At 29.3% G+C, this 16,009-nt stretch overlaps 1 protein-coding gene across 8 annotated transcripts in view; it reads left to right on the top strand.

The window, feature by feature from the left end:
- The first annotated feature begins 855 nt into the window (after window positions 1-855).
- LOC107457161 (programmed cell death protein 6) overlaps window positions 856-16,009 on the top strand; it is a 28,648-nt gene continuing 13,494 nt past the window's right edge. For 2 of the 8 annotated variants that reach the window (XM_016075247.5, XM_016075250.5), the window contains exons 1-5: window positions 1,027-1,587; window positions 3,344-3,408; window positions 3,855-3,916; window positions 9,976-10,020; window positions 15,420-15,578. In XM_016075247.5, the coding sequence (XP_015930733.1) occupies window positions 3,359-3,408; window positions 3,855-3,916; window positions 9,976-10,020; window positions 15,420-15,578 (316 nt within the window). In that variant the 5' untranslated portion in view covers window positions 1,027-1,587; window positions 3,344-3,358. Of the gene's footprint in view, window positions 1,588-3,343; window positions 3,409-3,854; window positions 3,917-9,975; window positions 10,021-15,419; window positions 15,579-16,009 lie in introns of all 8 variants that reach the window. The other 6 variants (XM_071187234.2, XM_016075246.5, XM_016075249.5 and 3 more) reach the window with 5 other exon arrangements.

Here is a 16,009-nt window from a genome sequence, read left to right as displayed (position 1 = left end):
CTATCATTATATTGATACTCGAACCCACTGTCTTTTTACCAGTACTTGAACCCATATATTCTTTGATCGGTCTTAACTAGATACTTTTATGATCAGTTACTCAAACCCGCGATGTTTTCATTGACTGAATTTTGAAACAACTCTGATTTGGTCAGTTCCCGAACCCTCCATCCTTTAATCGCTGCTTAAATCCGCTATTATTTGATCAATTTTCGAACCCTTTTTCTTTTGTTCAAAACTCGAGCTTTTTATCGGTGCTCGAACCTACTGTCATTTGATCAATTTTCGAATTACTCTCTATAAGTTCAAACCTCAAACCAACAATCGTCCCGCAGTGGACTGATCGTTAAGATACGGTTCCCAGCAGATCACCGAAGTGAAGCATCACTGGCTACGGTCAGTGTGCGGGTGGGTAACCACTTGGATCAGCCTGCGTAGGGACCGAGGGTGTGCGGTATTGGTCCTCGTTAAACTGTTCTACCGTAAAGTGCTCGGCTTCGCGTGCAGGTCGTCTGGCTACCGAAGTGGGGGTGCCATCCTCTCTTCAGAGGATCAAAATTGTGATGGCATGTCTTCGGATCATCCTCAAGGATGTTTCCCAGACCGTCACCAATAGCCCATGGTGCAGCTCTAGTGCGACGTAAATGAACTACAACGAACCAACAATCTATTTTTTTAAAATTCTCGGAGTCACTCAATTTTTATCGGTACTTGAAGATAATTTGTTTAATAATCAAACCCACTACTTTTTTTTTTATCGTCACTCCAATTCGCTGTCATTTGATCATTACTCGAACCCACTATTTTTTTATCGATATTCATACCCTCTGTCATTTGATTATTTTTAAAAGAACTACATTTAATTCAAAACTCGCACCCACTGTATTTTTACGGCACTCAAACCTATTATCATTTGATCAGTTTTATAAACTACATACTTTTCTGATAAGTATTCGAACCTGTGATGTTTTCATTGGTCCTCGAACCAACTATCATTTGATCAGATCTCGAACCCATTCTACTTTTGTCGTCACTTGTAATTACGCGCTTCTATCACTTGATTAGTTGAACCCTTCTTGTTTTAATTGGTTCTTGAAACTGTGTTTCGATCAATACTCAAATCCATCATCTTTTTATCGGTTCTTGAACTGACTCTCATTTTATCAACACTCGTACTTACTATTTTTTATATTTAAGTTCAAGATAACGTTTGGAACACTCAGAGGGAGAGGATGACGACGACATCGTATTCTACGTCATCACTAATATAGTCGGTAGCCCGTTGCAACTGACGTTTACTTAAATAGTAGGATGAAAGCGAAATAATTTGACTTTTACAATCAGATCCTATTCAAATCCCGTTTCTGTTGAAATTTTCTGTTTATTATCATTCTTAGCTTGGCTTAAAAAGCTTTGCGAAAATTGTTTGGCTTTTATTGAGTAGACGGAAGATTCTTTTTAAAGAAAGCTTTTGTTTTGAAAACATAAAATTAAAGAAAAATTGGAGTTTCAAGCATTTACTCTCTACTTCCAAATTTGCAGGAAGAAAGCAGTGATCAAGTATTACAAACCTGCCATCCCTTATTGGTATTTGATGTGTCATTTTGTTTATATAAATGTAATAAACTTATTAATGTGGGGAAATATATAACCAAAATAGTTCAAAAAGGAGAATATTTAATGTCTATCGGGGGTATATTGATATTATGATATTTTATTTCTTTATAACTTAATGGTGATATTTTAAAACTTGTGGTTTAGCAATTTATAACTGTTTTGTTAGACATTAACTTGTTTTGTATTGCTTGTCGTATGTCATTCTAGTATTGCTTAATGAAATATTATTTTTAAAATCTACTTTTGTATAAGCTGAAATATTTTAATATTTTTAACATATACGAGATTGCTCTTACCTGTGAAGAATTTTTGTCATAATTTCTTCATTTTTAAAGATTTTGGAAGGATTTGCAAGAGAATAGAGTATAAATATTAAGTGGAGATGAAGTGTGTGCTGACATATTTGCATATAAATTTTAAAGAAGTTTAAATTACACTATCTCAATTAAATTAATATCAAGCTGTATGAAAATTAAAAAAACTTTAGCAGTCAACTTGGTAAAATTAAATTTTTATGTATTCTGGTATCTCTATAGTTGTATAGTTTCATTATTGTATTCTTGATTTCTCTTGATTTTTAGGTACTATTTTTATGGCAATTTAAAAGTTCTAGTTTTAAGGAACATAGCAAAGAATAGTTGATATTTTTACTCTATTGAAAACTTAAAGGTTGTAGGTAAAATAATCCACTAAAATGATTTTCTAAAATTTGCAACTTTTAAAAGTTTTGCAGTGATAAGCAGTATGGAGGCAACACATGCAGATTTTGAAACTTTAGAAGCATTTTTTAAGAAATTATTATTTTAAACCTTGTTCTTTAAAAATCTCAGTAATAATTAATGTAATTTTCATTTATTTAAAAACTTTAATATCATATGAGTCTTCATTTTAATACATATAATCTTTATAATAAATTTTTATCTGCTAAAAATATTTCTTCTGTTATTTTTAAAATTTTTTTGAGCAATTTTAAAAACGTAAGGATATTTTATTTGCATAGTAGTTTTATAATTTTGTATTTTGCTTTACAAATTTTTTAGTAGAATTTTTTAGTTTTCAGAACTTCCTGAGTTGAGTTTTTGAACTAAAAAATATTAGAGATCTGTATTGTTAATAAAAGATGAATAAAATTCCTCTTCAATAAAAAATATATGTCTTATATTAGTATATTATTTATTCAGTGTCATATTTCAGTTTAACTGTCCCGCAGTGAACTGATCGTTAAGACACTGCTCATAGCAGATCACCAGAGTCAGTTTGATACACTGGCTGTGGTCAGTGTGCGGGTGGGTGACCACTTGGATTAGACTGTGTAGGGACCGAGAGTGTGCGGTATTGGTCCTCGTTAAACTGTTCTACCGTAAAGCGCTCGATTTTGCGTATAGGTCATCGGGCTACCAAAGCGGGGGTGCCATCCCTTCTGCAGAGGATCAAAATTGTGATGGCATGTCATAGGATCATCCTCAGGGATGTTTCCCAGACCGTTGCCAACAGCCCATTGTGCATTTCTAGTTCGGTGTAAATGAACTACAGCAACAACAATTTCAGTTTAACCATATATTTTTTTATCTTCATCATTGTCATTTAATTACTTAGGATTGCCAATTGTTTTTCCATTTTATTTTATTTGTTATAAGCATTTTTTTAGAATAAAATATAAATTTTAAATATTTTGTATATATTATAAGCTAATTGGCATCTTATATGTTATTTTTTAATTATGTAGAAATTTTAATTGAAAATGGCTGTTCAGATGCCCGATCGACAATTTTTATGGAATATTTTTCAAGGGTATGTTTTATTCTTAATCTATTATATCATTTTTGTGTTTGTGAGAGTTGATTAATATTATTCTATGTCAGCCGTTATTATTCTAATTTATACATTTTTTTAAAGTTAAGTAAGGAATATATATATTTATTACTAAGTATTATATTACAACAGTAATATAATAATTTTTTTCATTGTTTTTAAAGGATATGTTAAGTTTACGCTCAGTTAAGTATTATAATTTGTAACAGCAACCTAGGTTATTAAATTTTTATGCATTTTTAAGATATATTTTAAAATTTAAATATTTTTAATGTTAATTAGTTTATTTTTTTCTTGAAAGAAGAGGTAAATTATTTTTTTCAAAAACTATATGTGTGTACGAATTGAAAGACAAATTTTATAAAACTTAAAATAGTATTTATGAAAATTTATTGCTTTCTGTTTAATAAACTCTTTTTTTTTAGAGTTGATAAAGACAAAAGTGGCTTTATAACATCTACTGAACTTCAATCTGCTCTTTCTAATGGTATGCTGTTAGAAGTAACATTATTTCTTTTTTGTTCCCCCCCCTCCAAAATTTAAAAAAATATATATTAAAAAGCTGAAAAACAAAAAAATGATAAGATATAATCTCTTCATCAGCTGACACGATTCTATCTGCTAAAAGAAGTATTGTATCAATATAGCCAAAGCAAGATATATCAATGCAATAGTGTGAGGAGCACTAAAAACAAAATTGAAACAAAATAGAACACATTAAGTAAAAAATATCTCTCGTTAAAAACGGAAAATAACATGTAAAAAAAAAGCAGAACAAAACACTAAACAAAATCTATAAAGCGAGTAGCAAATTCAAATGAAGTTTCATCTACAGGAAACTTTCAAGAATGTTTTATAATATTTTCAAATAAGATTGCCAGATTACAAAACTTAAAAACAGAAGCTAAAATAGAGCTAAAAGATTAAAGAGAGGGATTTTGTTTTATGGTCTGTTTTTAATGCTGTACTAAAGCGCGGTTGATTTGTTAGTTACTAAGGATTGGCCAAAAATGGGTGTGTGCAGGGTAATAATACAGTAGGGAACCGATTATCCGGAACGGTCGGGGCGATCGCTATTCCGGATAACTGATTTTTCCGGTTTTCTGAATCGCTACAAAAAGCCGTTTTTTTTATTGTTAAACCCAACTAAAAAAAAAAAAAATTGGAAATAATCTTAAAAATAAGAAAAAACGATGAAGTAATACACTAATGATTATTTCCAGAATGATGGTAAAGTAAACATCTTTAAAAAAAGAAAGAAAAATCGTAAAATCTTATGAGGAAAAAAAATTTTTTTTTTGAAAATGGCGAGAAAATTTATCGAATTTTGTTCCGGTTTTTGGGTTTTCCGGTTTTCTGACTTCCGGATAACGGGTTCTGTACTGTACTATACTGGATAATTTGAAGAAGTTTATAATCAATAAGGTTGATATTTACCCTATTTTAGGCCAAAGATAAAAATTTTATAAAATGTGGTTTTATTTTCATTGAAATAGGTTTAAATTACATTGATTAAGACAGCAAATAAGTTTTGTGCATGAAAAAGAATTATTTAAGAAATGGTGTGTATACACACCATTGACCACAGTTATATTTTTGACGGAAACATTCTAAACATTTTGGATACAAATGGAGTTTGCATTTAATGCATAAATAAATCGTGTGGTTTGCGCGCACTTTACATAATCTGCGAGCTTTTTATTCATGCTCATTTATCATATCTCAGATTCTATCAGTCTGTTCTTTTGGTAAAGCTGCGGATGATCTGCAACCTTTGTTAGGATGGGTAACTTGTAATGTACTTTCACAAGATGGATTGTTCTTAAATTCAGATTTTAATAGGGCAATAGCTATATAAGATCTAAAGTCTATAAGTGATATATTTGAACTAGTTGAAATTCTTAGTATATTATATATTGTAAATTCTTAATACATTGTATATTGTAAATTCTTAGTATATTGTATATTGTAAATTCTTAGTATATAGGCGATATTGTAATCCAAAATAGTGTTGGTTTGGGAAATCACAACTTATTTTCTTTCTCTGTGACTGTATTGTTTGGCATTCACAAGGGGCAAAATGGTACCTATGACCTGTGCCAACTATCGTGGCATTAGTCTTCTTTGTATAACTTATAAAATTCTATCTAGAATTTTATATTTCAGGCTGTTACCATTCATTGACTCACAAATAGGAAAATATCAATGTGGATTCCGTGCTGGAAAATCAACTAAAGATCAAATATTTTGTCTCCGTCAGATTTTAGAGAAATCAATGGAATTTAACATTGAAACACATCATCTTTTTATTGATTTCAAGACTGCTTTGGATAGTATCAATAGAAATTATCTTTTTGAAACAATGAATACTTTTAAAATACCTTCAAAACTCATTAAATTGACAAGACTTACATTGAAAGATACAAAGTGTAAGATTAAGTTTCTTGGGTCTCTGTCAGAAAATCTTGACATATTCACAGGTGTTTGACAAGGAGATTCTCTCTCCTGTCTACTTTTTAATATTGCACTTAAGAGAGTTATTCGGGATTCAGGCATCAATACCAGTGGTCACATTTTTACTAGATCAGTGCAACTACTTGCATATGCTGATGATGTTGATATAATTGCTCATTCCCTTCCTGCCCTGAAGGAGGCATTTCTTGCCCTTGAGGTGGCTGCAAGGCAAATGGACTTGGTCTTAAATGTAGAGAAAACAAAATATATGTTATTCTCAAGAAACAGAGTACCAGACCCCTATCTTGAAATAAATTCTTATAGATTTGAAACAGTGAGGAGTTTTACTTACTTAGGCTCAATTATTACCATTGACAACAGAATTACTCCTGAAATAAAAAACCGACTCTATTTGGCGAATAGGGCTGTCTATGGGCTGAGAAGATATATTAAGTCTAGGTTTCTTTCTAGAAAAACAAAGTTCTTAATCCACCAAACTCTTGTCCGGCCAGTCTTGACATACGCTTCTGAAGCTTGGACAATGACAAAATTGGAGGAAAATTGTATCGCAATATTTGAGAGAAAGATTTTGTGGGGTATACTTGGTGGTGTAAATGAAAACAATAACTGGAGAAGGAGATTTAACTTTGAACTGTACAAGATTTATAAACAACCTGATATTATTAAATACATAAAAATAAATAGAATGAATTGGATTGCCCACTTGATTCGAATGAGTGACGACAACACAATAAAAAAGATACTGCTTTTTGGACCCACTGGAAAAAGAAAGCAGGGAAGGCCGCGGTTAAGATGGGCTGACTCAGTGGAGTCTGATTTTCTCGCAATTAATGAAAAAAATTGGAGATCAAAGATAAATCGGAAGTCGTCATGGAGAAATCTTCAGAGGAAGGCATTGGCTCACATTGGGCTGTCTAGCCAACTATGATGATGATGAATTAGCTATGGCATTCTAATGTAGGTTTACACCTACTATATGCTTATTGTAATCCAAAATAGTGTTGGATTGTGAAATCACAACTTATTTTCTTTCTCTGTGACTATTGTTTGGCATTCACAAGGGGCAAAATGGTACTGTTATTCGCAAGAATTGTTACCACTGCATTATTTTATTGCATATGTTTCTTTATCCTTGTTGAATGCAAAATAGTTGGTGTTTTGTTCTTCATATTTTTGAAGTTATTCAATATACAACCAGGCATGCGATTTTCGCAAGCTGTGCCAGATGCAAAAAATTTTTTTCTTTCAAAATTTCGAATAAACCATAAGAAGAAAAAAAGTAATCAAGATAAATTTTGTGCATCTCAGGCTTTAAAACAATGCTAAGTAACTTCAGAATAACGCTTGTTCCTAATGGCATATTTTGCTGATCACTATTAGCCTCAGCACCTCCTTAAAAATTGAATTGGAAAAGATGTACGTCTGACTAGCATAAGCACCAATGTTTAAATCAAACCTTACGGGCATCCCCTTAATAAGCATTTTTGATGAATGCATATTGAAATAAGGCACCATCTCTTTGTCAATTCTTAAATGTTGAGAAAATATTCCAAATTGTAGATATTTTTGATTTATGTGCATAAAAAATGAATGTAGCTTCTCAAATTTGTCTGTTTTATCAAGATAAGAGATATTCAACAAATAAATATTTTGCTTTATGCTTTTAAATCTGTTTTGACTCATGCATTTCCGTATTATTGGCAGTCCTTTATCCTTATCTAAGAACCAGAACCAGTACATATCTGTTTGAATCAGAATATTTTTTTGAAAAAATAACTATTTCATTTAGAAGTTTTTCATCCATAAATATCTTCAAATATTTCATCCTCAAATATTTCTATTGGTGATTTTCCATTAAGGTATTGAATCAGTGCAAACCATCTAGTGGCTCCATCTATTATGTAAATTTCAAAGAAATCACTTTAAATTTTCAATAAAACTCAGAAACCTTGCATAAAAAGTGGGTTTTCAAATTATGCCTATTTCTCATGTATTTGGCTGATGGTGTGTTAACGCACCATTAAATTTGAATGAAATTTTTAATTTCTTATATATACACACAGTGTAACGTCTCATATCTGGACGTCCCTTTTCCGGAAGGGTCGATTTCCCGGACATTTTTTAACAGTCAAAATAAACAAACATCTCTTCATCTTCCCCGCTTTAAGAAAAAACAGAAGTTTTTTGACATTATTTTTCCTTTTCTAGCTTCTAGTGATTTATGCATTGAACCCATAAATGAACAGAAAAGGGAGAAAAGATCTGTTAAGACCATGGAGTGACCGTTAGTGACGCTCCTCCTTTGAAATGCAGGAAAGGGGAGAGATTTGTTTTCAAAAGAGCACAACTGAGTCCCCTCTCCCCTTCTTTCCTATGCAGCTGGCTAGTAGAAGAGGCATTTCCTGGAACCTTTTTATTAGAGTGTTAGGAAAGGAAGAAATACTGTGAAAAAGGGTAAATGCAGCAAACGTTTACGTGGAAGGAGAGTCACTTTCAGTCAAGCAAAAAAAATAAGGAGAAACCAACAGCTTCCCACACCTTTATGCTTGATTGATAGCTAATGATGGGAGAGAAAATAAGAATTTATCACTTCCCCGCCCTCAACTTTAATGACAAATGAGGAGGAAATGAATTTTTCTCCTCCACCTATCCACCTTAATGAATGACGGGAATCTCCCCTTCTTGCTTGAATCGTTGTAGTTCAAAATGCCGGAGAGAGCAATTAATATTTTCATAACTGTAAATTTTTTTTTCGTTTTCTATATTTTAAGCAATAATTATTTTTCCCCCAATATTTTGTTTTTGATTGTTTAGATATCATTCTAATACTAAAGCCTTCTTTGCCCGAAAAATATTGTTTATTTATTTTTTGCTTCTTAGATTCGGATCGTTTATTAGATCGTTTTAAGCTTTGTTTACCTTGGAGTCTATTATACGGAAAAATCTAATATCTGGACTTCAGGAAGACCCACCGATTCCGGATACGCGACTTTCCACTGTATATATATATATATTTAAATTTCATTTTCAGAACTTACAACTTTAACGTTTTTAAAAACATATAATAAATCTCAAGTGAAATAATTATACAGTTTCACAAAATGGACTTTTGCCATAACCGTTTGAAGTTAGAATACTAGCGTGTATTGAAAATTTCTCAACAGAAAGTATTTACTCCATTTGAATTACTAATATTTTATAGTTGTCTTCAGAACCCTTAAGAACAGCAGAAAAATGAAATTATTGGAAAATATTCTTCACAGTGTTAAAAACAATTTTTTTATTCAGCCGAAAATGGGTTAATTATACAATTTTAATGATTTTAGAAAATTAACAATTATTTAAAAAAGCAAGTGCGAAACATGATTTGCCCATTTTGCACGAATTGGATTTGCACATGGTAAAAAAATAAATTATTAAAGAAGTTTTTAGTAAATTTATTAATGATAACATACAATTAACTGAAGGATTTTATATGAAATTTAATTACTTTAGTTGGGTATCCATTGTTTTTTTTCAATCAAATTTTGAAAGAGTTGTCTATTTGTTTTTTAGGATAAATGAACATTACTACATATTCTTTTAATTCTATTCATTTGATTAGGAGCATATGTTGCGCCATTGTTGCATTCTTGCAAACTGTTTTTCCCTGCATTGTTAATTTTTAAAATTATTATTAATCATAAATTATAAAAATGGAATGCTGAAAAATATAAAAAGATGAAGAGTAATAATAAAATTTTGACGAATCAATGTAACAAAATGAAATTTTCAAGCTCAAGTAGTAAGAAAAAAAACCCCAGCAGATAGGCTGCCCTATTAGATACGCTGCACATACCAAAATTTAATGTTTCAAATCATATCTCCACGAAATTACAATACTTGATTATTTTCACACATATAGAAGCATTAATTTGCATTTCTAGTTTATTCTTGTATGTAAAAAGAAAAGTAGTTAGGTATTTGAGTGCTGGATAATTAGCTTTAATAAAATTCAAACTTTATTCTGCTTTGATTATTGAAGCTTATTTTTGATCTATTTAATAAATCAGATTAATTTTAATATTCTAGGAACATGGCGACCTTTCAATCCAGAAACTGTGCGGCTCATGATTGGTAAACACACTTTAAATTAATTATTTCAATCTTTTTAGTCATATTTTTTCTTTGCTAATTACAATTTTTAAAAATGTCCCAAAAGAATTTTGTTCTTCTAGAGATTCTAGATATTGCACTAATTTAATTTTAATTGAATTTGTTTAATTAATTGAATTAAATTATTTTTTCCCATGAAACATTATACTTTCTTGAACGTACAGTACCAGTCAAAAGTTTAGATTCAGTTGCATTTACTTTGAAAACTTTCAGAAATAGTAAAATATTTCTGATGTAAATGTATAATTTATCAAACATTAACATCAACATACTTCGCAAAACACTGTTTCCATTTAAAGCTGTACATTATTGTTTATTTGTGTATAGGACTGGGCGACTTGTTTATTTGTGTATAGAAATTTCGTATCGTGATGTTAGACATCGTCTGTTAGACATCGCGATGTAGCATATGTTCAAAAATTATCTTTCAGAAGTTTTTAAATTTATCAAAAATAAATAAAAGGAATAAATCTATTACAAAACAAAATGTTTTAAGTAAAAACAAACCCAAGTTTATTTTTTTTAAAAATAAGCTTGGCTAATTTTAATTAAAGCTAATTTTTTTTTTAAATTTAAAAATGACTTAAGATTTATTGGTTTAAAAATAATAATAAAACTGACAAAATATTTTACATACATGCATTAAAAATTAAAAGGAAGAAAAAAAAAAACGAAAATAAAAATACAAACTAAAGAAATGTTCACTTTAGTAAAACATTTTTTAAATTATTTGTTGAAAAAAATCATCCTTTTGAAGCATTGTTAGACCTTGTTTAATTAATTTATTTAAATTAATAAAGTTGCATTAACTAATGCTCTAATGAATGTAAAAATAAATTGAAGTTTTTTATTTATTTATTATTATTAGAACTTTTTTTTTGAAAATAAAATCAACTAAGGATTTATTTGTTTAAAAATGATACTGACTGTCTAACAAATTATGAAGCAAACAAGTATTGAAAGAATTTTAAGAAAAATTAAAAAAAAAAACAACTTTTAAGTACTATTGTTAAATTATTAAAAAGCGTCAAAACATTGCTTAACTTTTTATTCAATTAAAAAAAATATTTGTTTTTACTAATAGCCAAATTTTTTTTATAATTAAAAACGACTGAAGATTTATTTGTCTAAAAATAATCAAATTCTTTCAAATTTTTATACTCACATGCATTAAATAAATTTAAACAAAACTAGCTTTTTATAACAAAGTTAAATACAAAATACCCCTATTAAATTGTATTGCTTAAAATGAAACACAATAATTTAAAGAAAGCAATGAAGAATCTTTTTTTTATTAATATTTTCTTTTCATTAATGGATTGACTTCAGAACGAAAATTTAAGATAACAGCGATTGCGTAACGATCGCCAAGTAACAGTAGGTCTGCTAAAAATAATTGACAAGAATCGTTAAATCTCGACCAACAAAAAAAAAAAAAAAAAAAAAGAAGAAGAAAAAGTGACGAAATAATGCACAATGAAACGATCGCTAAGTAGCAAAAGTCTCACTGAAAATAATTTATAAGAAATGTTAAGTCCCGACAAACTGAAGTGGACAGAGATCACAAAATAACGTAAGTCCATCTGAAAATAATCTTCAAGTAAACTTCCTAAGACTAAAATGGTGCATAAAGAAACTATGCATAGCGTTCTATTTCACTGCCGATCCTCACACGAAACCGGGAGTTCTAATTCAATTCGCTCTTCGTTATTCAGCATAACGAAACTAATATCGTCTTCGTAGCTAGACGTTATCAACAGCTCTGCAGTTAGACAAAATCAAAATAAACTCCGTCAGCGCAGTGACAGCGTTGGCGTAGGCAAGGATTTGCACATGTTAAATCGGTAAACCGCGAGCGTTGCCTTACATGACGACGGCTTAAATTAGATTTCTGATGCATCGCCTAAAACGAGAGTCACTCTCGGCAGCTTAAATCAAATTTCTGATGCATCTAAAATGAAAGTCACTATCGGCGGCTTAAATCAGATTTCTGATTCATCGCCTAAAATGAAAGTCATTATATCGGCTTGCCGATATATGCATTAAATCGATATTTCGCGATGCATCGATTTATAGCCCATTCCTATTTGTGTATTATTCATTTTGTAGTTGATTGCGAAACAAATGAAAGTGCTTACAGATACTTTTTTTGAAAAAGAGTGTATTTATTTTCAAAATTTCATTCATTTTTAGTTTATTAGCAATTTATTTTTCATCTTTTCTAAGGTTTGTTCTAAAGTAAGTTCCTGTGCATAAGACATTTAAAATATTGATGTAATAGCGTTAATTTGTAAGAATAATTGGTATATATTAAAGACAAATGTTAAATTTTTGTGTTCAATCTGTCAAAGAGATATGGGTCAAAAACCTGAAATAAAATTCAAAACACATGCAATTTTTATTGCACCTCATGGTACATGCTATTCAAGTTGACAAATTGCCTCTAAATCTAATGTTTCCCAGACCATTGCTGTCAGAACTTTCCAAAGGAAGAAAGAAACTGGCCAAAATAAGACCGAATAATGATCAGAGAGAGAGACCTAGAATAATTTCTAAACATAAGTAAAAGTTCATCTGCATTCAAAGTGAGCGGCAGCGCACTGTAACAGTTCCAGAAATCAGCGAGGAATTCATGTTATTACGTAGAAACTATCAGTTACTACCGTACAATGTCGACTTCGAGACTATGGCTGTGCAGCTGCTAGAAAACCTCTTTTGAAACATTAACAAAGCATACTAAATGACTGCAATGGACTAAAAAACATGTTAACTGGTCTTAAGAACATTTTGTTTACTGGGGACTCAAAATTGTAGTAGTTTTTAGCAAATGTCAACTGGTGAACTTTAGTTGGTGAACGTATGTCAAACTGGGACATATGTGTCCTGACAACTGGGACATATGTGTCCCAGTAGTCTTCAATGAGAACCACTGTTCCCACTATCCAAGACGAGAGGACACATATGTCCCGATAATAAAGACAGAAGTAAAACTTTGCCACTTACCAGTTTATTAGAGGTAATCTGCTTCGTGAATAACTTCTCTGGCCTTAGATTTGTAGATCAATCAAAATTTAATCGCAAATAGGCGGTATTTTCCAAAACTAAACTATATACGTTCGTATAGTATGGAATGAGCTGCTATAACACTTCCAAAACGCAGGAATTGCATTAGGTATGGTAGTGCCATTTATGTTCTGTGAATGAAAATGATAAAAAATTATTTGAAATAAAAAAAAAATATTTTAATTGAAATCTGGGGGTTATTAACTAATCTATATTTTAAACAAATGCTTGCCGCATCGTCAAATCACAGAGCTTCATCATATCGAATCTCTTTCTCCCCATCCCCAAATGTTTAATAATAACTCAATTTTATTCATATTGTAGAATCTTCATTATTAGGCACACTCAGGATTAAAGATATGTTGGGAAATTGAAACTCATCAGATAATGGGGGTTTGATAATCAGATAAAGTGTTTATGCATTAAACTATAAGAGATATTTCTTAAAATAAGTAGTGGCGATAATAAAGTTATTCATATTAATATTTATCTAATGTTTATGTGCATGTATATGTGTATATATATATTTTTGTGAAGAATAAATAAATATTAAATAGTTAATTGTTTTCGTATAATTAATAAAATTATTCTATTATCAAAAATATTATGAGTTTGCTGATACTTTTTGTTTTTATCTTACTATGATCATAAGGTTTTGTCATTTCAAAATTTTCACCTCCAATATTTAATTCTAATTTAATAATAAAACGATTTGGTAGAGTATTAAAAATTTGATCTATGGAATTGAAGAATTGTTCTCTAATTCAGACACTATTACTGAATTTATATTTTGGGAATTTTTAGGGAGTCATTTTTTTAAAAACTCATTGATATATTGTAATGAAAGTTAAAACTAACTGACATTCTAATTTTATATAAGTTTACATTTTTAATTAATGTTCGATGTTTTAACTATTTGATTAACTATCAACCAATTGGTTTTTAAAAATATTTTTTGATTAATTTCTCATTTCTAATTCAAAAATGATAATTTAAAGTGAAAGGAAAAGTGTTTCCAGTGAGCTATTCACTGGAACCACTTTTCATTTGAAATTTTTTTTTTTTAACTCCAATTCACAATACTCCTTTTGTTATTTCAAGTTCTTAACTTTGAAAGTAAAGAAGTATGTTTTGAATTAATTTTACCTATAAAGTTCTTAAAAAAGAAAAAAAAAACTGGCATTAGGTTCTTCTCATTATAAGTAATTAAATTGTTTAGGTAATATTCCTTTTATTTAAAAATTGAAGGTGTCTTTTTATTAAATGTGTTTGGTTGTGGTTTAAACTTTTGTTTTCATTGTCTGGGATGATTTTTGTTTCTATTTTTTGCTGTAATGTTGCAGCTTTTTTATCCTAATAAATTAAATTCTATTTGGTAATAGAAAGTTTTTATTATTTTTTCATTTATTAGTATTTTTTTTTTCGAATATGAGAATTAATGTTAACAATAAAGCAATTATCACATGGGTTATTGCTTGTTTTAATAATTTTTCATTGTTATTTTCTTAGTGGGTATTTTGAATAGTTAAATAAGAAAAATTGTTAAGTTACTTGATTAAAGAGAATATTTTCTTCTGCTTTTTTTTCTTTCTCCCCCCCCCAACCCTCCTATTTTTCTTACTATTTTTTGAAAAATTTGTCTGCTATCCCTGCTTATGCTAGTTCAATTTTTTATTATTTTGGGTTCTAATAAAAAATTTCTTTAAAAAATATTTAATTTTCAATGTATACTAGCATAATTATATTATTTTATAGTTCAGTATTATAATTTTAATAATGCGTTAATAGATGTAGTAGACCTGCCTAAAACTTCTCATTTTTATGTCTGCAACTGTTTTAATTTTTTTCTTATTAACTTTTTATGTCTTTATAAAGTCTTTAGCTATATTTAACTAAACGATGTAACTAAATTGCATTGTAACTAAAAAAATTGTACTTTTAACTATCACTTCGAAAATTTAAAATTTTTTTAGTTCTTGTCAGTTGCCAAGTAGTTTAAGAAATAATTTTAAAGATTTTACCAAATAAAGATATGTTAAAAAGAAAATATGTCAAATAATGGCTTGTCTTTGATTATTTTAACTATATCATGATTTAACTTTTAACTTGGTCACATTTATTTAAAAGTTTCCATGCTAACTGCAGTTTCTTCACCAAATTTTTTTGTAGTATTATTCATAAGAGTTATTAAAGTTTGTGTAATTTGACTTTTTAGCATACCTTTTACAAAACGACTAGCTGATGAAATTTAATAAAATATATTTTTAACTTTCTTCTAATTAATAGAATATTTTTAGGCATGTTTGATCATGATGGCAATGGGACAGTCAATTTTGATGAATTTTCAGCTTTATGGAAATATGTTACTGACTGGTTAAATTGTTTCAAAAGTTTTGATAAAGATAATTCTGGCACTATTGATAGAAATGAGTTGAAGACTGCTTTTTCATCATTTGGTATGCAAAATATTTTGTTTGCATGATTGAAATTATTATTATTTTGCTTTAGAATTGTGTCATTGGGTTTATTGTAAGTTCTTGTTAATGCTCTTTAATTTTTTATGTACTGTCATGTTATGTTATGTACTGTTTGTTATGTTAATAATGACTAACACAATTTATTTTCGTGTAAATAATTCTATAGCTTTTTGTTGTTGAAAAAAATTTGTTTTGAGCTAATATTTCTTTAATTGGTTTTGCGCAACTTACTTTATTCTGAGAAAAGCAGAAGAAGAGATGTTAATTTAAAACTGTTAGATAATATTCTAAATCTTTTTTTAGACTCCCTGAAATTTTTACTCCAAATTGCCCTGTATAGAATGATTGTATTGCAATATAACAGTACTTGAAAACTGAATATCAAAATTTTTAACTCTTAATTACCACAT

This window comes from Parasteatoda tepidariorum, chromosome 11 (genome assembly GCF_982258835.1).
Source record: "Parasteatoda tepidariorum strain Cologne lab strain chromosome 11, Ptep-v5.0, whole genome shotgun sequence".
Lineage (NCBI taxonomy): Eukaryota > Metazoa > Arthropoda > Arachnida > Araneae > Theridiidae > Parasteatoda > Parasteatoda tepidariorum.
The sequence above is the reverse complement of the archived record's forward strand: the minus strand, read 5'-3'. Positions and strand labels throughout refer to the sequence as shown.